The sequence below is a fragment of the Rhipicephalus sanguineus genome, chromosome 10, assembly GCF_013339695.2.
Source record: "Rhipicephalus sanguineus isolate Rsan-2018 chromosome 10, BIME_Rsan_1.4, whole genome shotgun sequence".
NCBI classification, from domain to species: Eukaryota; Metazoa; Arthropoda; class Arachnida; order Ixodida; family Ixodidae; genus Rhipicephalus; species Rhipicephalus sanguineus.
This window is the reverse complement of record NC_051185.1, coordinates 7045325-7070071: the sequence shown is the minus strand read 5'-3', so window position 1 is coordinate 7070071 and position 24747 is coordinate 7045325. Positions and strand designations below refer to the sequence as shown.

Below are 24747 nucleotides of genomic sequence, written 5' to 3'. Positions count from 1 at the left end.
ACAAATGACAAACAATCGAACAGCGCTTCCAAGTGTCTGTAGCAATAACTTAGTGGCTCTGGTGAGCTTGAATTCGTGGGTTCTATCCTAGCCGTAGTGGCTCTATTTTAACAAGGCTTGTGAAATGTAAAAACAGTTGTGTACTTAAGGTTGAAACAAACGTTAAAAAACACCTAGGTCATCAAAGTTAATCCGTAGTCCCAAGCCTCAATCAGATTTTGGTTTCAACATATAAAAAATCCCACAGTTTATTATTTCACCTTGGATCTCGCAGGAGAAAGCTAACTTTACATTTGTGAAAAGGTTCTAATGACCTGAACCCGAAAACTTTTCTTTGAAAGGGGTACTGACACGAATTTTCGAAGCGAATTTACTGTGCCATACAAATCTCCCGTGTACAGAGACGGCTCTGTGGAAGTGTGAAGCTCAGTAAATAATGATATTTTATTTTGACATTAAAGTCCATTTTCGCATGGCACACCTACTAACATCAACACTAGCGTGGTGTCAGGCTACAGTGTCTATTCTGGGGACCATGCATCCGTATGGCTGGTTGTGATGATGTCAGGCACCAAAACATTCAAAATGGCCACTCGTGCGTCACCAACAGAGCAGTCGTAGAAACGCCACGATATCTTGCGGGAGCACGTGACGAGAAGCTCGTTACATGTTGTGACAAGGGGGTACAGTAGGAACTGAAACTAGCATTTCAAAACATACCGTAATTACTTTTTCAGGGAGTACTCACACTTACCAAACATTTTCTAGGCTCTTGAGGGCTTGGCCTTACATTTGACACAAAAAAACAACTGAAAATTTTCATGTCAGTACCCCTTTAATGTTACAGCATCCACGCACTATGTACAAATACAATAAGGCTAAGCAGGGAGTCAGGGTGGTGCCGGTGCGGCTTCCGCCGTTGCACCCTTGTTGGGTTGCCTCACTCCGAGCACCTTGACGTAGTTTGCCGGCACCAGTCCCACTTGGCGACCGTCGTCCAAGCTGGCCAGCAGCCAACCGCGCACTTTAGGCTGCAGCTCTGTGGGGCGTGGAAAATAAGCAATACGGTCAGAATAACAGTGAAGCGATGACTGACGCTAGTTGGTTCATGTTGAAGTCTTGATTACGTGCTGAATGGGAGAATCACAACAAAGAAGACAGACGGACAGAGTTTAATGGGGCAAAACGTATTGTCCCTTAACCTCTGTCCATCTGTCTTCTTCGTCGTGATTCAATCAGCGCATAATGGAAACTTTACAATCACAACCTCCTCACAACTCTTTAACTCTTCTATAACCGGACACAACCAGAGAGACTCCGCCCAGACGGCCGAGGCACGTCAGCCAATTACCTCTGCGACTAAATAAACAGCCCCACTCATGCGTTCGGCACTCTGAAGGAGGGGTAGGTCACCAACCGTCGGCTCATGCCATCTGGAGTGCACGCCCATTGGTGCAGGCTTGTGTGCATTCACCTTTGAGAACTGTAGGGCTCCTCGCAGTCCGTCAACAACTCCCCCCGCATCATGTCAGCAGGCGCTTTTGTACGCGACCTGTGGGATGCGCGTACCCCTACTGCGCAGCCCGTGTAATTATCAGGTGGCGATGCGCGCAATTCCCACAGAAGGAAATGCCACAAATTTCTAAAGTTGTATCCGACTATAAAATCACAACTCTTCACTCCTGCAGAGTCACTACTCTTTAACCCCTCTAGACGAGCTCTGCTCGTACACAAGCTGAACTAGCTGAAGTCGTCCATGGAAAAATCAACCAATTTATCTAACCAAAGGTAATCCGAGCAAGTCCATGTGTCTACTTAATTTCTGTGCACAAATGGCACTGCAATACCATTTTACACTACAATACTGCAACTAAAACCGAGTGCAAGCCATATGGTGATGTGAAGCTAATATTCCCTTGCACTCATTTTTTTTTTTCTGTAAGTTAGCAAAAATATTGTTTCAACAAATGCATTTCTTGAGTTTCATTAGTGCACTAACTCCATGGTTTTTTGAAAATAATTCAGGAGGTGAAGGCACCTAAAGCGGATTCAGCTCCAAAATTTTTTATATAAAGGGAGCAGTGTACCAGTCAACAGTGAGCCTATGGCTGCAAGAATTTTTCGGAAGACTGGTTACAGGCATTTAATGAACAATTGGCTACTGTGGTTTCTTTCTCACTTTTGCTCTTCAGAAAAAAAAATCCTCTGTAATAAAACTGGACAGCTTACTTGAATGAGTAACGCAATGATTCTTAAAAGACATAGTACTACAACATACAACACAACATCCACAATTAAAGCACCTTTTTTGCAGACAAGTTTCTACATCCTGCACCATCTTGGTGCAGGATGTATCGGCAGCACTATGCTCTTGCGGACAACACTTCGTGGCAATGAAGAGAAAGCTACACTGGCAAAGCATGCCTGAAAAGTTCAGCAATCCAAGGGAAAAAAAAAACCCACATTCTAATCCATGTCTGAGCAGGAAAATAGACGACAAACACTATTTTACAACAGAGTAAGAAGAAACTGAAGATCCAATTTGGCTCATCATTCTGGTCTTGCCTCGCACGTATGGCAAATTCACCGATTCAATATCTGTCCCAAGTGACCAAAGCCACAGTCAAACTCTAGCAGACTACTTAGAGCAGTGATGCAGGGACAGAGGATCTGGTCCTATAACTTTCCCTTCAGCACCACCGAAAGTTGCTCACGAGTATATCCCTTTCAGAAGCGGTGTGTACAACTGTACACATAAACTATGGAAGCGCGTCGCACACTGTGTGTTTCTTCAAATGGCTTGAAACGCAATGCACACATTTGTACAGGCTTCCCGAGTAGATAACCAGCGGTCATTTAACTTCACCGTGCTGTGTATTGCTGTAGAGCATCACTTTTCTGGAGACACTACCATGCTCGGCGTGCCACGTTCCAGGACCGACATCAAGAGTTACTTTTCTTTGCTCGAAACGAATACAACCAAAAAACAAACTGGACATGCACTTTGAGCCTAATATTTCATTCTTTTTGTGCAAGAATTGAAGCTGACTGATTGCAGAGTAATTAGTTATTTAATTACATGCTAATTAACATTAATTACTGAAAGTTGCGCAGAACAATGCATTGCCTCATTTTATTTCTTGGGATGTAATATCGAGTGCCTTATAATTATGTTGCGCGAATTTGACGTATTTTTAGGAAGTCCATCATTATTCACGCCTGAAGGGGATATATGGTCCAAATAAATGTCATGTTCACTCGACATGACTGACCTTTTGGTGCAAGGCGCAGCTCTTGGCCGGCCTTCATTGCAATCTCACTAAGTGCCTCGGGCTGGAAGTCGTACAGTGCAACGGCCACGTGGTGTTCTTCCTCCCCCGATGCCCACCGTGCCTCTGCAATGAACAGCAGAGATGACAATTGCCTACTGTACCTTATTGATGGCCACGGTTGTCGTGGCAACAAGGAAGCATGGCCAAAATGATGTTCGTAGTGAAACTGATTGCTTTTTTTTATTTTGCAAGCTGCTGGCACTGCTCAAGCGTACAAAGAATACACAAGACATAAACAGCACCTCTGGGGAAGTTTGCGCCTTTGAAAAAGTGAAGCAGAGAGTGCACACTGATTCATTGGGACCAAAAAGTGCAATATTACATTTAAAAGGCTGGAAGAGTGAAACCCTTACGTCATGATATAATGGCCTTACTAACAAAATGTCTCACGAATTTCCTGCCACAAAGACAGGACACAATATTTGGCTCAGATTTCTGCGGGGGCTGCAACTAAAGATGGGCAGTGTTTTCTGACTATGTTCAAGAAGTTTTGCATGGCCCCTTATCGCATTATAGAAAAACAAACTTAAAGGAAATAAGGTACAAAATAAAAGGTAAGTTGGCAGATGATTTTTCGAAGAGCAAAACAAAAAGAAAAACAAACAAGAAAAAACAGCGACAATTAGTGTTGAATGCTGCAGAGACTGCTGTCACCTTTAAAACAATCCTCAGACAGGCAAGAAAGTTCTAACTTAACAACTACTCACTTCGTCAGATTCTACTTGCCCCTACCATTGCCAAAAGGCAATGAAAGGCAATTGTGGCAATTGTGGCAATTGTGGCAGTGCCAAAAAGCACTGCCACAATTTCTTGAGGACACCCAACTGATTCACCGTCTGTGATGTCAAGCGTGAAATGTTGCATCGGCATCAACAGTGGCCTTTCTCTCCTCCTCTCTAGCTTTTCCTTCTCTTCCCCAGAGCAGGGTAGCCTGCCGGGATCAGCCCTGGTTAACCTTCCTGTAGTTCTTTCCTCTGCCTCCTCTTACTCACCCCTATGGGCAGCTGCACTGAAGATCCTCCACAAGAGCCAGGGTGCACCTACAACAAAGCCAAAGAAAGCCACAAGAGGCCAGGAAGAGCCGTCCGGTCGAGGTGGGCCTGCAGAGGGTACTGCTGGCCCTGCCCTGGTTGCTTGGCTCCAGGCAGCCTCAGTCACACCACTGCGGCCTGCACAGACACATGAATGCAAGCGTGAACTAGATTGGTTAAATTTCAAAGGGCACCGTTTACACTGTCCGCTATAAACTGCACTACCGGCAAAAACCTGTCCTCTGGCTTCATCGTATGATGCCAGAGGAGGTGGTACAGGAGAGGGGACAATGGCAGGTGTCACCGAACCCTCCTCCTGTGTACAGACAATTTTCCGCAGTTGGTATGCGCAATTAAAATCAGATGGCGCCATTGGCACCTGGCCTTTCATTCCCTGGAACGTTCCATTTGGCAGCAGCTGCTTAATATGTCTCCATCCACGCCACGTCGTCTGCTCGGCATCCCCATAGTGTCTGCGCGCACACGATGGGCAAGTAAAAGTGAGCAGACGGCAGCGGCGGAAAAAAAGTCAACAAGATGGCACCTATGTATCCAGGTTCCTTCCGGCTCGCTGCTTAGGTACAGAAGACTGAGGCGCGAAATACATTTCTTGAAAAAGAGAGAAGCAGAAGAGAAGACAGAGGCACCTGCTTGTGCTTCTCTCTTTTTCAAGAAATGTATTTCGCGCCTCAGTCTTCTGTACCTAAGCAACATACGCACCAACTAGCCCAGAAGCAAGTCCTTTTGGAATACCTTTCCGGCTCGCATTCATCACGTCCTCGACGTGCAATGTGTAGCCCGTAAGTTCAAAACCTACGCTTTTATTATGCTTTATATTGCGTCCTCAAGCTTCAAGAGCAATGTATTTGTCGGTATACTGCCGTGTTTCCAAAATCTATTCTCAAATCCTTGGAGACAAGGCTTAGCAGATGTGGCTAAATAAAAACACCTGATCTCAATAATAAAGACAAAACATACCTGACGCTTTGTCCCCAGTGTGAGATGACACAAAGCAATAGCCGATTTTGTCATTTATTTAATTTTATTGCCGTCAGGACAGTGCGCAAATAGCAAGCGCAAGTTTGGATCGAAGCGAGCGGTCGCGTCTGCATGGGTGCTGCCATATTGGCTTGTAAACACAGCCACTGGTGGTTGCTAATACAACAATTGAAGGCATACGCCAATAATTCAAAGTAGTATAAACGTATCACATAACGCTGTGGCGTAATACGCGCCAAAGAAACGCAAATGTCTCAACCTTGTCAACTTTTAGGCAATTAAATATTGAACTATGTTTTGCTGTGCAAGCATGCGACTTGGTTACACCATGCTGCAACCAGCTTGTGGGGTACGGCCATGGCCAGTTCGCTGGCCAAAGGCCAGTTGCAATCATGTGATCAAATATGGCCACGCCTGTGCGCCACTGTAGAAAATCGTCTTAATTTGTCACTTCACAATAAAGTTAAGTTAATAGCACCGGTCTCTGCCCTTGCCCTTGTTTATTCTTCGTGCTGTGACCGTCCAGCATTGTGGAGTACCAGCTGCCCCAAACCACCACCTTTTTAAGTCAGCCTGACCTTCATCTCACAGTCAGGGCAAAGCATTCACTATGTATCCTTGCTGCTATTTACATCAGTTGTTTGTTTCGACTGTTAGGCATAACGCCACAGAGAGCCACAAACTGTTTTGATTTCTGCCTACCAGATGGCACCACCGCAGTCCACACTGTCATCATGGAACACATTTTTACTGGCAATTCGGGAATATAAAATAAACAATGGGTAAATATGTCAGCATTACGGCTGTTCGCAACTTTTTTTACAGGTGTGCAATTGTAGTTATTCAGACAGCATCAAAAAGTCGTCGCTACCCATATGCGTGCACATTGTGCCAGGACCCATATATTCCCCGGCGAGTGTAATGCATAATGGGTCGATGCACTTGCCTCGCAGCATGTACCATGCCCGCAGAAAGAGCCATCGAAGAGAGCGCACCAGGGCCAGCGCCGACAGCGTTTGTGCCAGGTGCAGCTTCAGTCGCCCAAACTGATCCGCGACGCCAACCACAGCGCGGAACGAGCTGTACAGAGCCTGGTACGTCGACTCCAGCAGCATGCTCACTGAGGCAAATGCCTGCCAAGCGTTTCCAAAACATGAGAATGATTCATTTTTCTCATCTATCAAGAGCTCTAAATATCTGAAAATTATTCCTTATTTTCGTCTGTCAAAAGTGTAGGAAACACTAATGTTTCGAACTAAGAAAAAAAAACAGGTTGACCTTATTATTAGGTCTGGCGGTCCCATGCCGCCCATTTCCAACAGGATGGGTGCCCTCCCAAGCGACTATGTACTTCGTTATGCCGAGCACCAGGCCAGAGGTGCTCTTGTACCTATTTCACCAGTAGGTACCCGACGGCAGCAATTCTCTGCCTCCCACAGCAGCGGCGAATGCTCAACTATTTCACCAAGGCTATGGTGGGTTAAGGGTGCACTCAGGGGCCTTTACAAAACCATATGGGGCCACCTTTCAAGATGAGTAACTGTGTACAAGCGAGCGCCAGGTCGGTGTACCCCTCTACTCCTTAGGAAACACCAGTGGGTTTCTGGAATTGAACCCGGTACCTACTACACTGGAAGCGGATGCTCAACCATATAGCCATCCACTCTGACACTAAAGCCCAGCAAGGACACCAAAGCCTAGCGCACTCAGTACAAGAACAAAGAGGCAGAACAGCTTCTAACAGCTCAATGTAAGTGAAACCTAGCCTATTCTATTCTAACTAAACCTGACCCAACCTAACCTAAAATATTGTCTATTGGTCAATGTCCTTTTATACAACAATGCACATTGCACATTAAATCTTCATGAAAATTATGAGAGATTAAAGGAGTCCTGACACAAAAATTTTCGCCCCGCGTTTTTTTGCTGCAATGTGTTGCTGGGGGCCTGTTAGTCATAACACGGCACATTGTTTGCTGCAGCGCGCGACAGATAATTAATTACAAGCTCCTCATTACCGACACAGCCTCAGTTTCGGTTTGACAGAGCTCCAAAAACGACAAGCCGCCGGTAGCAACTATCACCACCTAGCGAGTGAAACGCTCGGTCACGTGAGCACACAGAACAGTGACGCATTTCCGCGCGGTCTGTCGTCGTCGGCCTCATCGTCGTCTGATGGCGACGATTTTCTTGCGGCGGGGATCGAAGGAATTTCCGACGGGGCGAATCACTTCAGGTTTGACCCGCTGGCGAGGAGCGATTCGTCGGGAAGCGCGTCAAAACAGAAATGGCGGCTACGACGTCATCGTAACTTGTACCGGCTGCAACGGTTACGTAGGGGAAGTAGGGGGGTCACCTCGGGTCACCTCCGAGGGTGTCAATGCACTAGGTGCGGCCTATAATGCTGGATCGCGCTCGCGAACTTCAAAATTCATATAAAATACCCTCCAAGCTTTATTCGCTGTCGATATTTTGCAGATGGTACACGCACGTACACGGGAATCGATCCAGCAGGCTATCTCGGCTGCGAAATTTTGTGTCAGTACCCCTTTAATAGGCTCATAAAGATACTGAAAAAAAAGAAGCCTCAGAAATCCTGAGCCAGCAACTAATTATGCCTTGCAATAGTTATAAGATGATGAAGGATTTTAGGTTTTACTCTGCATAAATGTACCAGTTCATGCGGGCTCACAAAGGTGAGCGCACCGCACAAGCTATCTTGTGTTTTCCATAAAGTATTATGATTAACTCGCCAATATTCAGTTAAAGTATGAAAGGCTGGTCATGTTGCCTCACCTGGACCACTGCCTCAACTGAGTGAAATGCGCCTCGGGTGCTTTCGTCAGCCAACTGTTGCAAGGGTCCCGAACCGTAAGAACCACCCGCTCCATACATTCCACCTGTCCCATACAAGCCGCCGGTGCCATACAGGCCGCTGGTCCCATACAGGCCGCCGGTCCCATATAGGCTGCTACCGTATCCATAGGCACCAGCTCCATAGCCATATCGAGGGTAATATCTGCAATAGCAAAACATATGCACAGAAATGTTCATCACAGAACTTAAATCTGAAGCCCTAGAAAGAAAGTAATGAGGAACATGGTGGTAGAGAGCTCCAGAATAATTTGGACTGCCTGGGAACCTCTAGAAGGCACCCGATGCAGCAGGAGTTCTGGATTAGGGGCTGAACCACAAGAGGATTTATAAAACCCGACTTCTGAACAAATAAATGCTTATTAAAGACTATAGTCTTTCTTGGGATACTTGAACGCAGAAATTTTGGTCTGTCTGTGACATGATTCAGCCACCCAGCCAAAGTTTAAGCACTTGCTGAATGCCCAGCCATCTTGAACTGGTAGCTGCGTTCATACTTGTGAACATTGTCGATCAAAAAGCAAATATTACGCATGTCTGAGGCACAACATCAATACGTAAGTATTAGGTGGTGTGTTGCTTTACTAGAAAATACATAAATACGTAATTCTAAAGACCCTAGTGTTTCTTAGGCTGCGCTGAAAATGTGACGCTATGCACGAAAAAACGCCAGGCCTGCGCAGAAAGCGCAGCACAATCACAGCGAAAGCTGGAAGAGCGGCATTTCTAGAGCCCGTTATAAACTCGATTGTGGCTACTAATACAAGTACACTAGCAACGTACCCACTACGCCAGAAATCATAATTTTTGTGAAGTTGGGAAGCACCCACCACGACATTATTCGTCATTTTGTGGAGAAGCGAGGTACCATCTGTAAGGCATTATGTGCACTTTGTTGATGCGACGGTTGATGACGACAAAGAATTATGGATGAGCCTTTTATAATGGGTTGGAAGCTTTAAACGACCCACTAGTTATGTAATTCGCATTGTGTGATGCCCGGTCGTTATTTAACTCCCCCACCACGCTTTATAACATACGTTAACGAGAGAACGAGAGAGAGAGGAATTAACTTTATTGAGACATTGAGGAAATGGATCATGGGAGCCTTATGGGCTTCCTTGGCAACCAATAGAAGTGCACTTGCGAGGAACCCACTACGCTATAAATCATTGTAATTTTTGAGAAGTAGGGCAGCAGGCACTGTGCCATTTTTCGTCAATCTGAAGAGAACCGTGGTACCCGCTAATACCTGTAAGGCATTATGTGCACTTTGTTGATGCTGTGGCTGATGATGATGAATAATTATGGCAGAGCCCTTTGTAATGGGTTGGAAGCATTCAACAGCCCACTCATTGCGCAATTCGCATTGTGTGATGCCTGGCTGCAGAATTCGCGTTGCTTGACGCCTGGTTGTTATTTTACTCTTCTACCACACTACATTACGTATGTTAATGTGGTTCCTTCCCGATATAAAGCCTGTATAGGGTCTTTTTGCAAAGCAGTTTCAAGCACCGACATGGCTCTGAGGTAGAATACTGGGCTCCCACAGAGAGGGCCCAGGTTCGAACCTCGTTCCATCTTTCATATTTTTTCTTATTTCATTTTTTTTTTCTTATTTCGCGTGATAGTGGTTACAGACACTGGCGGTCACGGACAACTACAGCGCCAAAAATGTTCCTTGTTGTGATCTCATAACAGCTTTTGCTGTAAAAGCCCTCTGCCAATGATATGGTGCTGCCACCTGGCAGTGGCCCTGGGTTCTGCACAAGCTCATGTTTCCCAACGCCACTGCCAGATGGCGTCGATATCTCACGCAGCGCCTCCTCTATTTTATCAATGCCAGCCAGATGTGGCCGATTCAACATAGAGGAGGCACTGTCTGAGGCAAGGCAAAACATAAATGGCCGCTTGATGAAATACAACCCACTCTACAAGACATGCCCAGACAACGCAGGGAGAACAGCATCACGGGTGGCCGTGGATGAGACCAGGACTCATGTAGTACGGCCAGCAGAAGACTATCGTCTTGACGACATTTGCAGCAAAGCACACAGACACGCGGCCAATATTTTCTCTCTTCTCCTCTTCGAAATTAACACAAAAAGATGGGTTCAGCTCTATTAGTAAACTTAATGGTTTAGCATAATATGAAACAATTAAGACAATCTAACTAGTAATTAAGAAAGGAAGTTCAAACAGCGGTATCCAAAACAGCTGTTAAACATTTATGCGTCACTGCTATTTCGCTTTTGCAATTACAAACCCCATCCTCCACTTCTGGAGAGAAATAAAACTGTGTGAACTTATAAAAGGAATGGGTAAATGACCAGCTGAAAAAAATGGTAAATAAGTTTTGCCAGAGAGACTCACGGGGAGATTGACGATCCATAGCCGTAGCCATAACCCATGGTAGGCTGTTGGCTCGGCCTTGGAGGTACAGCTGGGGGCTGGTGGGTTGCATGGGGCTGACCCACGAGTCCATTTGGCAGACCACTGCTACTTGCAAGGTTGTCGTCCCTGCAAGAAATATAGGCAACATGCTACAGAGTCCCACTCCTTTTTTTTTTATTTCTCGTTGCACCTTTAAAGGGGCCCTGCAACACTTTTTCAGCATGGTCAGAAAATGCTGCCGATCAGTAGTCGAGGCTCCCAAGAACACGTGAGCCAAACATAGTGCAGCACGTGGCCTGGGATTTACAATAAATTTGCTAAGTCAGCTAAAAAGCGCTCCCTCTGGTCTTGACAAAAAATGATGCTTACGACATCACAGGCAGTTTCCACACCATTGGCTGATTTGAACAGGGCGCGCTCGGTGGTTACTGCGGCCGCCACGAAAGGCCGCCACTCTACTGCAAGCACGCGATCGCACTGAAATACGCCATGCATTCGAAGAAAAAAAAAGAAAGTGTGCTCAAGGTCAGGAGGCACGCATGATGTACCTTCTTCCCCCATGCCACTCCCCCTTCTTAGGTTCCAGCGCTTTCATCGGGGCGAGAGGAGAGAGAAAGCAGTTACAGTGTGCGACAAATCTTTGTTACTCCTCATAATGGACGGATTCTAAACATTTTTGCGGCGTTCGATTCGTGAGGCAATAAGTTCATTTAGTGATGCCAATCCGTAGAACTTGAAAAAGTGTTGCAGGGCCCCTTTAATAACAAAATGCAGCACAAACGAGCCCACTTATCCACTTGCGAAGAGAAGACAGGTGCTCACTGTGTTTTCAAGAACCATATCTCATTTAGGTGTCCATTACAGCCCAATTGCAATGAACTTTTGGAACATAGAGAAAGCCTAGTTTCAGATATATCGTTGACATAGAGCACACTGCATGCAATAATCTTGCATTTGGAATACAAGTGGTTGTGCCACTAAAACTGTGCAAGTATACATTTTTAATATTGAAACTGGGAAAACAAAAACGATTACATTACTGCTCATTGGAATGAATATGACTCAGAAGCATGTATGATTCGAGATGGGGTGTCACCCATGGCATGCTGAAAAATCTAAGCCATGGCCTACTTCATATTTGACAACCACCAGGCGCACATGTATGCTTAAGGCACTATTTAAATGCTGCTAATGAGCAAATTAGATAATTATGAGCTCTGTAGAATTGCCAAGATTGCTTAAATAGGATTTGCAACTCTGTTATAAATATAAGTGGTGCAGCTGTAGAATAGATCAGGGATTTCTCATTTTTCGGCAAGTTCTGTCAAGGTTAAAAAATGTGGACTCCACAGGTGAACTCCTGATATGACCAGCCAACTCTGAAACCCGGGATCCAGTCACTTAAACAATATGCCTACTTTAAAACATTGTCATAAACAATATGGTCAAGCTATTACACTGTACCATATGAGCAGCTGATAACAACCCCCCCCCCTGTCCCCTCCCGCCATTTTCACTGGGGCTCTTCGATTTTCGAACTTCTGGCAGTTCTCTGGCTGCCAGAGATAGCCAGAGGGTCAGTCAGCAAGTTCCGGTCGGGACAGGAAGCAGCGTCTTGGTCACGTGTGTGGGAAGCCCGAGACAACCCAAAGCTGCCCCAAGATTACAAAATCGAACGCTGGGACAGCCAGCGTAAACGTAAACAAACGCTGCCGCCGTGGCAGCAAACGAAACTTTGCTCCGCGTGCGCGTTGGTTTTTCTGCATTGCCCGCTTGAAAATATGTGGCTAGGTTTGCTGAAGAGCTGAAGTGATATTCTCGAGCATACGGATTTGGGATACGATCACGTACGTTCGCAAAATCGTGCGCAACTCGCCCCGTCCGCGAACAAAACAGCCAGCTGGCGCGCGGCGCCACGAAAGCGATGCAAGGTGAGCTACCGCGCCGCTAACGGCTTAACCAGCTCACGTCTGCTTAGTACGTGTAACAGTCGCTGCACAACACGACGCGAAAGTGATCGTGTCCCCAAAAGAGCTCGAGGATCTATCGCGTACTACGTCGCACACACGCGTTGACCAGCTTGCGTTTTGTCATAACTTGAGACATGCGGCGGCATGGGTACCACGAGTGCGCGTTATATCTAAAATAAACTTCTGTGTGACGCGTCTTCGACTCGTTTTGGCAGATGTTGCCTGAGCCTCTTTTCCAATCCTAAGAGTGGCACTCCAAAAATCTCATGTACTAGCTCAGCTTTTATTTGAGCTACTAGGTGATAACCGCGTACATACTGCATGGAATTATTACTAAGAAGTGGAAAAAGACAAAGCCGACGATGAAATAAGCAACAAAAGGATGTATACATTTCTGAATTCATCTTCGTTTTTTTTTCACATCGACGCGTCGTAGCATAACATAATACCATACCTCATATACTGGCCCGTAGATCGAAGTATGCTCGCACGCCGTTCGCGACCAACGAGGATCACACAAAAAACAATGTCGCGATCGCTTTTATTCGATCAGTGCATTTTATCAACATCGAAGACCTAGTTAAAATAGTTAAGTTCTTACGGGGTTCACGCACGCAAACATACGACGGAGCGAAATAGGTAGTTCGATCACAATCGTCTCAGCTAAATGAACATAAAGCACACACGACACCCCCCCCACAATCGAACGCGTTGTTCACGGAAGAAAACTTCACGGGGCACATAAGAAAAGCAATAAACATTAGCTACAAATGCTCGCCGCCACTCGTAATCGCGCCATCTCGCACGGCGGAACGGCGCCGAGCGTAAGCACAAGCGAAGGTGCGTAGTCCCCAAGCGCTCGCATTGCAATCCGTCGAGTCCTCACTAAGATGGCGGCGAGCGCGTATCGTCTCTTTTCGGCGTCTGCTAGCCCGAAACCTTCCAGAGAGCTTCCACAACTAAATTGTCCTGGAAGGTTCTGGCGACCCTCGGGCTCCCCGCGGGTCGCCAGAACCGTCCAACCCGAGAAAAACGAACGCGAACCGGAAGTGCACCGCGGGGGGGTCGGAGCAACCCGAGAAAAACGAGCGCGCTCTGGCTGGCTCTGGCAGCCCGCGGGTAGCCAGAAGTGGAAAATCGAAGAGCCCCACTGTTGCATTCGCTCTTTTTATTTACCCAATGAGGTGAATAAAAACAGTGAATGCATGCGTGTTCAATAATTCATTTCATTAGAAGCATGGGTGATCCTTCTTTATGCAGAGCGGCTCTTCCGCCGCCATCTTGAATTTTAATCCACGACCAGTGCCTCCTCTAGAGGAGGCACTGTCAGTGTTTATTCTTCACGCACGACCAAGGTTGCCTGCCGAACCTGGCGAGGTCATGAAACTAGGCTAGGCAGGGCGCCACACGCTCGTTACAAAAATACTTAAAAAGCCAATGCAACAGGACAGTATAGTAAACTGTGAAACTCATTAATAGATTGTGCTACTGGATGTATCACTGAAGGTGGACCATGGACAGAGAAAAAAACACAGAAAATGACTGCCTTCTTTGTCCACCTCTAGCTGACATCCTCAGGGTGAATAATGGCCCATTGTTTAACGATGACAACTAGCTTTGAAACGCGCACAATGGCTATAGAGGTTGGTGGCTCTCTCACTCCACTGCTTACTAAGTGTCATTATGTTGCCAAGCAATACCAGCAGTAGGTCCAGTCAATGATTCTGTTCACCTGGACTAGTTCCTTAATGTCTGTAACACGACCTACTATACTCCTGACCTGCCCAGATGTCCCCTCTCCAGCGCCCACGTTCTAGTTCATACCTCCTGCCGCTAGGGATGTAACCTACGAGCGTTGTGGCGCTAGTCAGCACCTGTTCGCTGACGTCAGCTTTAACGCTCGTGATGATGTTTCGCCAGCGCAGAGTGCTCATATCATGTAATTATTATTCATAAATGCAAAATACTTTGGAAATAAAAATACGGAAAGTGAATTAGAACTTTTTTTGCATTTAAAAGGACACAGCCGTCCTACACTATGCAAGTCTACGGCTTCTCACGTTAGTCAACCAGTGCGCAGTAAATACTTAACCGCACAGAATAGCTTACTTGACCCTCGGTCTAAGTTTGCAGAAACAGTCACATAATGCCGGCAGTTCGTCACATAATACAGGCGTTCTTACTCCAGCGCCGTCCAAACGGTCGCAGAGTAGCAGACGAACAGGTTATAGGAAGCGCCACCTACGGCAAGCAGTTGAACGAGAGCGGGGACGCGCGCTCCCATAGGACCCCCGATATCTGGGCAGGTCAGGAGTACAGTAGGTCGTGGTCTGTAACCTGCCATTCGTTTCAGCAATGGGGCTTTTTGAACGGTGCCATTCAATTTAAGAGGTACAAAAAGTGCAAGGCCTGTTAAAATTTTGTTGAAGCCTCTCTACTAGGAGTAACAATTCAGTGTAGACGTAGAGATGCTAAGCGGCCGTGCACCAGACAGCACACTACTTGTGCATAACCACTGCACAAACTCCGCTTATACACATTTGCTCTGTCTATACTGTGCACCACGCTTCGTAATGCTCGTGTACTCAAGCATACTGGACATTTGAACAGCCACAATTCAGCTGTCCATGCTGATCAAACAAATGTTACTTGATGTTAAACGACCTGCATCTGTCTAAGTGTCAGTGCTGGTATTTTGTTCTCGTTTTATGTGTCTCTCAGCAAAATCAATGGAAGGGAAACTAGAAAAATAAAAGATGCTCACACGTTTGTCAGCAAGGGCACAATAATGTTTTCAAGTTCAGACTACTTTTAGAGATAGGCTGCCTCAATGCCTAATGCATAAGAATGGTTATCCATAAACTGAACAACAATACAGCATGTATCTGCAGCAACTCCAGTCACTGACAGAACCAACAATGCAGTTCCAAGCTTTTATGCCTTATTTTATGCTTACAGCTAAAATTGCTTGCTTTGTGGTGTATTAAAAAACGAACACATCAGAAGCCAAGGTAAGGTAACGCCTCTTTGGCCGTATTCTTTTGAACAATCTCTGTCAAATGGTGCGAGATGATCCCAAATTCGGCTCATTGAATACTTTGCTACAGAGAATACTATTGAGCGGGGCTAGAGGAAAGCCAGTGCTAGCCAGTACCTAGCATACAACTACGCTTGATTGCAGTGACGAGAACAACCATGCGGTGAGTATAGTACAGTTTGCTATAAATGGCCACAACCTAAAAATACAGTGGCATAGATGTGCTTGCTCGTATAGTGACAAGTGTTTTCCGTTTTCCGGTATGTTTCAAGATACTTCAGCCTTAAAACCAGTAAAACCATTGTGCCACTGGCTTTAGGGTGAAACCCGAACGTCTTAGCAAGATTTATAGGGGGTCATATATCAGAATGCAGCCAAAAATAATATTTTATCACTTCTATCAGGTGCAACTATGGAGGGTAGGTCCACTGTGGTTCTATGAGTGAACTTATTGTACTTAGTCGTTATGCTTTCACCGAGTAGAGACATTATAGTTCTGGCCTTCAGCGATCTCCGAACGCCGTAGGCGACAGCAGACTGTGACGCAACACAAAATGGCTCAGCGGGCAATAAGACCGATGTGTGCACAAAGGTCTACCCGGAAAGTGCGCGGCCTCCTTCGTTGCGTAGGGGCACACACGCAAGACGGCACGCACTCTCTCTCTCTCCACCTCTTGCCTATTTCCTCCAAGCGGTAACGCGCACCTCAACTTTTAGACCACCGAGCGGCCAAAACAAAACACTGGCAAAACGCTTACTGGGCTTTTACCACGCGCGATTTAGACCGTCGAGGAGGCAGCAAACAGTTACTAAACATAGCCAAATTTCATCGAACGTAACCGAGTCTACACAGGTACAGGTTCGAAGCAGGAAATCGTGCTCCATTAGCTTGCGTAGCTTACCCTGTGGGTTGCTAAAGTACTTACGTGGAACGCAACTTTAGACAGTGCTACGCATGTTTCATGTTCAGAAACTTCAGCACTAAACACGAAGCAGATATTACCGAGAACACAACCTTCTTTCTGCCAAATCACTGACGCTGCGCAGCCTTGCACCTTGAAAGCTCATTACCATCAACAGCGCTACTTTCCGCTTACGTTGGAACGTAAGTCAGACCAAACAAGAACGTCTCATAGGAACCTCTGATGTCTCTCTGTATGCTTCGAGAAGAGTGGCAGCTGTCAGGTCACTCACCATGAAGAATTGTTTACATGCCCGGCGGTTGGTATAGGCGGGCGACCTGTAGGGCATGTTTCCCAAGGTTTCGCCGGGGCCGTCATTTTTGCAGGCGACAAGCTCCGAATGAGGTCGTGCCCGAGCCTCGCGAAGAATCGCGCTAAACTTCAAAGTGCGCTGAACAGAATAATCGGGAGTGACCCGCAAGTTCTTGACGACGCAGTAAACCGCAGGCGCTGCGGGCTGTACGACTTTATCACGTCCCCATATGCAGATCGTAGATCACCTCTTCCGCGTCTTCTGCGCGGCAGCCATCGCAGAGAACATCTACCACATTGCCATCGTATTTACAACGGGATACTCTACTCAGTCACGCCGCCGCAGCACCGTAGTACTGGTCATGCCTAAAAACTAAAAAAAAAACAAGTAATGTAACAAAAACTAAAGGATTGTAACTTGGAAACTCGTGGGTTTGACCACTGTTGTAGAATATCTTACACTCAAGTCTAATAAGGCAACGAGTGCCAAATTTTGGGAGCTCATGTGACAGCGCTGCTGATTTGACACTTAAAAAATCCAATCGCATCCAATCCACACCAGCGTGATAGCCGCAAACCGCAAACATGGCGGCGTGCGGGAATGTTTGGTTTCGCTTACTTGTTGTGGGGCGTCGTTGCATGCATCAGATCCCGGCTTCGTTACCGGCGAAACGCTTGCTGAACTCAGTGACAGTCAGTGCTTTGCAACGGTGCTGCACGCACGAAGCCTGCATGGCCAGTCGTCACTTGAGGCTTGCGCCGCTATGCACTCAAGCGGCGGCGCAAGAGGAGCGTCAGGATTTGTGTTCACTACTGGACTTCGACAGCGAGTCCGAGTACCGGGCATGGAGGCACGATCACAAGGATCTTCTCCTCGGTGTATCGGATGACAGGCTGACCAGTGCGTGCCGCTGGCTGCTCAGCAAGAACTTGGAGCTCAAGGCGCTCAGAAGGCACCCCGCTATCCTGAAGGTCTCCGTCATCACCTTGCAACGTCGCATGGCCGTCATTCAGAGTGAGGTAATAATGGTATTAATAATCAGGCAATAAGTTCTTCGTCAGAATGCAGTGACGGGCAAGTTGCTGTGCCGTTGACGAGTTGCGCTCGTGCTTGGCTATTTTTACCAGCAACGTGTGGACGAATTCATGACTGTTCGCGCTGCCAGGAACTTGACGAAAAGACAATTGTCCCTGGCAGCACAGACAGTTATGAAGTCGTAACAACTAGCCCCCATAGCAGCTTTGCTTGTGTGGACGAACCCAACTCATCCAATGTGGCATGGGAGGAGTTCATTATTCGTACGGTGTTGTTTAAAGGAGGACATCAATGTTATTGTCACGGTGGTAGATGATTGTAACAGAGAAACAAGAGGATACGGAAACGTGGGATTGAATATAACTCCGGCGTATCTTTCCTCACTCCTCCCATCTCGTTGGTGCAGAAGAAAAGTGCCGAGCTGAGCTCCGACGCTGTGCTGACGCTGCTCTCCTGTCCCGAGTCCCTGCTAGCTACTGTCTCGGACAATGGGGGCGCCTGCGTAACCTTGCGGGCACGAGTGCAACTGCTGCGCCAGGAACTGCTCCTGTCTAAGCGGGAGTGCTTGGCCATGATAAGCCGGGCGCCATGCTTGCTGAGCCACGAGCCTGAGCTTGCCCAGCGCAAGCTGGCGATTCTTAAGGAGAGCGGCATTTCCAAAGACGCCTTGCTCAAGGTAATATAAGTTTCAGCTGTGGCATCTTGCACTAGCATCAAGTTATTATTTTTTTGCTTTTTGCTTTTGGGCATGACATTATGGACGTTCACCATAGATGGGCAGACTCACTGAGACCAGTCTCTCGAGTCTGGCTGAGTAAAATGTTTGGTGAGATTGATCCCGGTTGAACATGCTTGAGACGAACTGGTGGGATAGTTGGTTTATGATAGCTTATGACAGCAGGCATCAAAAACACAACAAAACAGACAAACGAAGGTAGACAAATGTAAGCGCTGAGGGCTTATATCAATGTCTATCTTTATATGTCAGTTTTGTCATGTTTTTTGATGGCGCTGCCATAAGCTACTGGTTGAGCAGGACTGTGGTGAATGTGAGTACAAGTGAGCCCAAGTGGGCAAAATTTCGGTGAGTCTGAGTGAGTTTCGTTTATTCTGCCGACTTAAGGTTACGACTACATTACACTCTTGTGGAGTCACCCGTAAAAGTTTTTTCTGGCAAAATACACATGCTCTTACCCCACCAACTGTCTGCTTCTACAGCTTTAGAAGGCAGTGGCATTTCCTTCTCAAAGGCACATAAGTACTCTTGAGTGACTTCATCAGCCGTTATGGCTGGAGACTCTTATGTTTTCATCTTTATTGTTAGTTGGCATTGCTTGTTATACAATGTTTTCTTTCCCATTTTCTTGCCTAACATCTGTTGTAGTTCACGTATTTTATTCCGTTCCTTGCTTTCTAATTTTGAAGTTGTTTGTTAGATTACTGTAACCACTGGTTGATGTAGTTTGTCTTCTATTACATTTTGTGTACAGAAATCCCCCTGGCACTTCCTATCTTCGGAGCTCCCTTCATATTAACGATATTGCATGTTGTCACGTAGTTGTAATGGTGAAGAACCAAGCGGTAAAAGTGGTAAAGATTCAGCTATTTACTGGGTGAACTTGTGCCTAGCAAAGAGAACAGTAGAGGTATAAGTGAGGAATACTCGCAATACAATGATAGCGGAAAGCACGTTCATCAAAAATGTGATCGTCAGTGAAACTCTTCAGCTTTTGTCCATGCGTGATCGAGCATTCCAACATCATTGCTGAGACTCACGTTACTTCCAGAAAAAAAGTCAACTGCTCGCATCCTGCGTGCAGTATTATCAGAGCATTCCGAAACAATCGTGGAGGTTCCCATACATTCCGGCGTGGCCTGCACCAAACGATAGCGCTTGTTTGGCCAACGATTCGCCTTCACGATGACAATAAAGCAACCACACGTAACAATCCACAATGTGCGTTTTGTAATATGCTGATATTGTTCATGAATAAACTTGTCTCGACATTATCTATGGCAGGACCCGTGGGTGTTCCGTTACAGCGAGACGCTGATGGCAAAGCGGGTGGAGCTGTGCCGAAAACAGGGCGTCCCAGTTCGCACGTGGCTGCTACGCTGCCCCGACAGTGTTCTTCAGCGTCACCTGCAGCTGTGCCGAGCATCCAGGAGGGCACTCGGTACGCACCCAAACACACCCGACTATCTTGCTGAGAGGCTACACTGCACACGCTTGGAAGAACTGGTGCGGCGCCATCCACGCCTGCTCAGCATACGGCCACCCAAGCTCAAGGAGGTAAGGTGTATCGAATGAAACGAGCTGTATAAAGCATTTTCTCTAAGACTATTTAAAATTCCTTAAAGGGACACTAAAAGGAAGCAATGGATCAGTATGGAGTGATAAATTGTCCTTTGAAAACTTTTATAACCTTAATTTCACCATCATAGCTTTATTAATGGAGGAGAAAATCAAGGTCAAAGTTTCATTTTTAAATTTTGGGCCAAATCTCCGTACGTGATGCCACGAATTTGAAAGTGTATTTTTCATATTTTGCCGACATTGGCTCAACGAAATTTCCTGAAGCTTGGAATGTTAAGTCTCTGGCCCCACTCGGTGGTCAGTGTGCTTCATCTTTACTGATTCATAGGCGCTAGTGGACGCCGCGAAAATCTACGTCACTGCGATTGGTGCGGTGATTTCATGGTGGTATTGCCACCTGCATTTTCTTTTCGCGCATTTTCTCGCTTACCAAGCATGTTCTCTCAGCAAGCATGGCGATTTTGGTATTATGAAAGAGTAGTTCACTAGTATGTGGAAAATATTTCTTCTATTTAGTGTCCATTTAAGATAGGGAAGAAGCTTTTCCTTCGGAGAAATGCGTATGGATTTCCTTGTAGCTTTGCGTTACAAACGGATGGATGGTAATTTTTCCTTTCATGACTCTATTCTTTTTATACTCATTTGTACAAGCAGGAGATATGAATACAAAACTGGGTTTCAAAGCTGTGACAACATACAGTTTTTTCTCGCATGAAATGACGTGTTGTTCACATCATGTATAGATGCTTAAACCATTTTATGACGCAGGGCAAACATTGAATAAATAAGAAAAGTCAGGTCCACTTTTCCTGTTAAGCCCTCGAACTCATCGTTAAGAACTGAGTCTCCCAAAGTACGTTGCCTTTTGCTGTGGCCTCAGAAGTGTTGCTGAGCATTCAGGTGCTTCTACTGAATTGTCAGGTGAGTGACACTTGCGCGCGATCTGTGACCATGGCCCAAGTGGCAAATTCCAGGGCAGATACTGTGTAGACTTACGTAAGGGCCACATGTTCTTTTTTCACATTTTTGATTAAAGCAACTCTTGCGTGGGCCATTTGATCTCATTTTTCTGACTATGAGCACGAAATCTGACGTAATCCTACGGTGTTTTCCCCCGCCACAGAAGCAAATGCTGTCTTTATCATAATTATTCTATTCATTCGCTCATGCGTTCTGTAAAATTGACCATTGGTCTTGGTTATTGCTGCTATTGCTGCTTACGCACGGTTTGAAGTTTTAAGTTTCGTGTATTCAGACATGTATATACAGAATATATACAGAATGTATCGTGCCGACGAAATGTGGGAAAAGGAAACATGTAAAGCGAACTTCCTGATGAGGCCTACATTCCGAGTTCTGAAAAACTGGACATTAGTGGGCTTGCCGAGACAATCATGAAAGACAGCACAACACAAATACTAAATCACGTAAGAATAGTCCGTCAACCATGTAAAAATAGCGTGCTGCTAAACTTTGTTATGGAAACTAACACACTAGGTTATAACTGGAATCTAATGAGGTATATGTAACAAAATAAAGGAAACAGTACGGGCAATGGGTTCCAAATATATGCAAATGAATGAACAAAACATATCAAGCAATATGTTACAAACGCATACAGAGAGCAGTTTGCCAGCATATTCATAGAACAAAGGAGTATGTACTGACATGATTTTGAGGCATCACAGAAGAGACATTTTTCATTTCCTTTGTATGCAGTGTTAATGCTCTCCACACACCGGAGTCAGACAACGCGTATAAAATATTTTGATTTGATTTTAATGTTTTCGTCACTGAGCATCTGCAAGCCAGCCCCCCCGCAATAGACATTATCCCGACAAGTCAACACAGTTCCACTGAGTTTCCGAACTCTGCATCCCGCATGCAGCCTAAATCCCAGAAATCACTGTTGCAGTTGCTGGACGAGAATTTACTCATCATTCTTTACATGCACCACCAGCAGATGATGGATCTGCCACTAATACGTCGCAAGTTGCTGTCTCCCTGTGACATCACACTGCGACGGAACATCACTAAGAAGCCGCCCCATCGATATTAAAACCGAAAGTGTTTTTTTAAGGTAGCAGTATTAAAAATATATTCGATACATTCCCAGGCACCACAATACTCTTTTTAGGGTTCTCGACACAAGTGTTTTATTGTGATAGCACTTATATGGACACTCACGCATACAGAAAAATTCAAACGCACACCTATTCCCACATAAAAAGGGCCCATCAAAAAAATCCCACATTACATGGCGGCACTTGTCCATGGTGTGGTGCACGGCCGTCACTGCAACGTGTTATGTGGGAATGCACAGCAAGACCACAGCAGGCAAACTCGCCAATGTTACGTATTTACTCTAGGGAGCCGTGGGAGATCCTCCTCGCTCGGCCAGGAGATCCAGAGAGGCCTCTTGGACCAGGCAGAGCGTGTAGCCAGGATCACTGGAGTCCCGGAATAGGGACTCATCTAATCGCTCTTTCTCATTCTACCCCTTCCCCTGAACAATCAAGTTTTTCCACCTCTCGGCGGGTCTTTGCCGTCGCCGTCATGTCCCGGATGTGTATATGTATGTATATATAATTTCCGAAGTGCGCCACCGGGATTCGAACCTGCGACCCCTCGATCCGCAGCGCGCCGGTTTAGACAACTCGTCTGTTGTTTAGAATACTAACGGCGAGCTAGTATTTATATGCACCACCCGAAGGGCACGCTTTAAAGCAATGCTTCTAGGTTTTGCGTCAGTTTGAAAACTGCCCATGAGACGCGCACTGAAAAGTGGCCCATTTCTGTACTCACTTGCGATGTGTAACGCCGGGTAAACGCCTCGAACGCCACCGCGTGGCAGGAGACGCGGCACCTGCAACGCGCTGCTCAAACACAAAGAAGTAAGAACTGTGGCAGTTGTTAGTTCGCGCTCGTCCTGCGTGTGTTCTTTTCGTGCGTCCTTTGCGCTTGAGCGGCGCGCGGGAAGTATCGAGTTGCTTGCCGATCTTCGTGTGCCATTCTAATATGTTGCTACCACATTCATTACTTCGCCCTTGCGGTGAAAAATTTTTCAGCGCAAAATAACACAGGGACGAGAAGGGAGGACACAACACGTGCGCTAACTTTCAACAAAATGGTTTATTTCAACCGAAGCACGAATATATACAGCGGTGATGCTCAAACGCTACAGCCAGATGTCATGCGCAGAGAAGCACTGATGCCATGCGCAGAGAAGTATTCTGATTTTAACAGGAGACGTGCAGACAAGTGCAATTTCTTATCATAGCCTTTTACAGAAGATATGCGCACGAACAACAAAATTAATGCATGTTCAAAAAATACAATTCTTTTTCTGACAGGGACAGGGACGGCGTGCTTACACAATCGCTACCAAACTTTGCGATTTCGGCGGCTTCTACTATTAGTCTTGTTAGTTCATCACGGTTAGTCAATAACACCTTGGTGCTCTCAAAAACAGGGGCACACCCACAAGCTCTGCAATGCATCTGCGCATGACATCTGGCTGTAGCGTTTGAGCATCACCGCTGTATATATTCGTGCTTCGGTTGAAATAAACCATTTTGTTGAAAGTTAGCGCACGTGTTGTGTCCTCCCTTCTCGTCCCTGTGTTATTTTGCGCTGAAAAATTTTTCCTAATGTCTTACCAACAAGGCCGAATTTCTCCCCTTGCGGTGAAACTCGGACTTTTTTATTTCGAGCAACAATCCTCAAATATTCAAAATTCGTGTCAGTACTCTTAAGTAATCCGTGGCCTCTGAGATTCCTGCTATTTTAAAGCTTATAACAGTTACTTGAAATTCGGCATTTTGAATATGTCAGTTGGAATTTCTTTTTCGCAATTTTTGTTCTTGGTTTTGTTCTTGGTTAGAATTTCTTTTTTCTCCAGATTTTGGGGCTGCCAAGTTGGGTGCGCGGCCTTTACTTTTGTGATAAAAACTGTCGTGCACGTCCACGGCACTTGGACACACGCTGAGCGTGCATCGAAACTGCTTGCGCAGGTGCTGGATCTTCTGTTCAAGAGTGGCTACACCGCCGAGCAGGTGTGCCAGTACCCACGCGTGCTGAGTGCGAGCGCCAGCAGGTTGCGGCTGCGGCTGCAGCGGATATCAACGCGCGAGGCGCCGCTGCCGTCACTCTACACGCTCCTGCTGCCCGAGAAGGTCTTCGAGCGCACCTGTGGAAGATTCTTCGACGACTACCCCCACAAGACTGCCCCATCGCGACCGCCCGAATGCCAAATGGAAGAATAAACACTGAGTTGTATTTTTGAGTGTCTGTGGTAAGGCCTTAGATGCCTCATCAAACGCTAAACTTGACCGGTCAGCGTCAACAAGAGTGATATGCAAGAAAAGCATCGTCACATGATGACGTCACAGATCACCAACATTTGTGATGTCGTCATGGCGTCACATCACGTGACGACGTCGCATGTTCAAAAGTGGGCCGATCACGGAAACAGTGCAAAACCACTTTAGGTGCAGAAAGCTTTCGGAGGGGTGTGGGGGAGAATCAATACGTCTACTTAGAA

The 24747-nt window shown here is 46.2% G+C and overlaps 2 protein-coding genes across 2 annotated transcripts; one reads left to right on the top strand and one right to left on the bottom strand.

The window, feature by feature from the left end:
- Positions 1–816: 816 nt before the first annotated feature.
- Positions 817–17140, bottom strand: LOC119406923 (probable peroxisomal membrane protein PEX13). The gene is made up of 7 exons (XM_037673714.2): positions 16832–17140; positions 10610–10756; positions 8159–8381; positions 6309–6495; positions 4325–4501; positions 3273–3395; positions 817–1039 (listed from the first exon to the last, which is right to left on the bottom strand). Exons 1-7 carry the CDS (start codon positions 16915–16917, stop codon positions 891–893), a joined length of 1092 nt encoding a protein of 363 aa, XP_037529642.1. The 5' UTR covers positions 16918–17140; the 3' UTR covers positions 817–890.
- A 267-nt stretch (positions 17141–17407) lies between these two features.
- Positions 17408–24476, top strand: LOC119406922 (uncharacterized). The gene is made up of 4 exons (XM_037673713.2): positions 17408–17871; positions 18294–18563; positions 19908–20180; positions 24218–24476. The coding sequence occupies exons 1-4, from the start codon at positions 17437–17439 to the stop codon at positions 24467–24469; spliced, it is 1230 nt and encodes a 409-aa protein (XP_037529641.1). The 5' UTR covers positions 17408–17436; the 3' UTR covers positions 24470–24476.
- Positions 24477–24747: the final 271 nt, after the last annotated feature.

What these genes read in the sequence shown, in the direction of transcription:
- LOC119406923 (XM_037673714.2), bottom strand. Translation starts at nt 16,917, where the DNA reads ATGACGGCCCCGGCGAAACCTTGGGAAACATGCCCTACAGGTCGCCCG. An exon ending in CATGTAAACAATTCTTCATG is followed by an intron (nt 10,757 to 16,831) that starts GTGAGTGACCTG and finishes TATTTCTTGCAG; the next exon opens with GGACGACAACCTTGCAAGTA. An exon ending in GCTGCGCCTTGCACCAAAAG is followed by an intron (nt 1,040 to 3,272) that starts GTCAGTCATGTC and finishes CACGCCCCACAG; the next exon opens with AGCTGCAGCCTAAAGTGCGC.
- LOC119406922 (XM_037673713.2), top strand. Translation starts at nt 17,437, where the DNA reads ATGGCGGCGTGCGGGAATGTTTGGTTTCGCTTACTTGTTGTGGGGCGT. An exon ending in CCAAAGACGCCTTGCTCAAG is followed by an intron (nt 18,564 to 19,907) that starts GTAATATAAGTT and finishes TATCTATGGCAG; the next exon opens with GACCCGTGGGTGTTCCGTTA. An exon ending in GGCCACCCAAGCTCAAGGAG is followed by an intron (nt 20,181 to 24,217) that starts GTAAGGTGTATC and finishes CTGCTTGCGCAG; the next exon opens with GTGCTGGATCTTCTGTTCAA.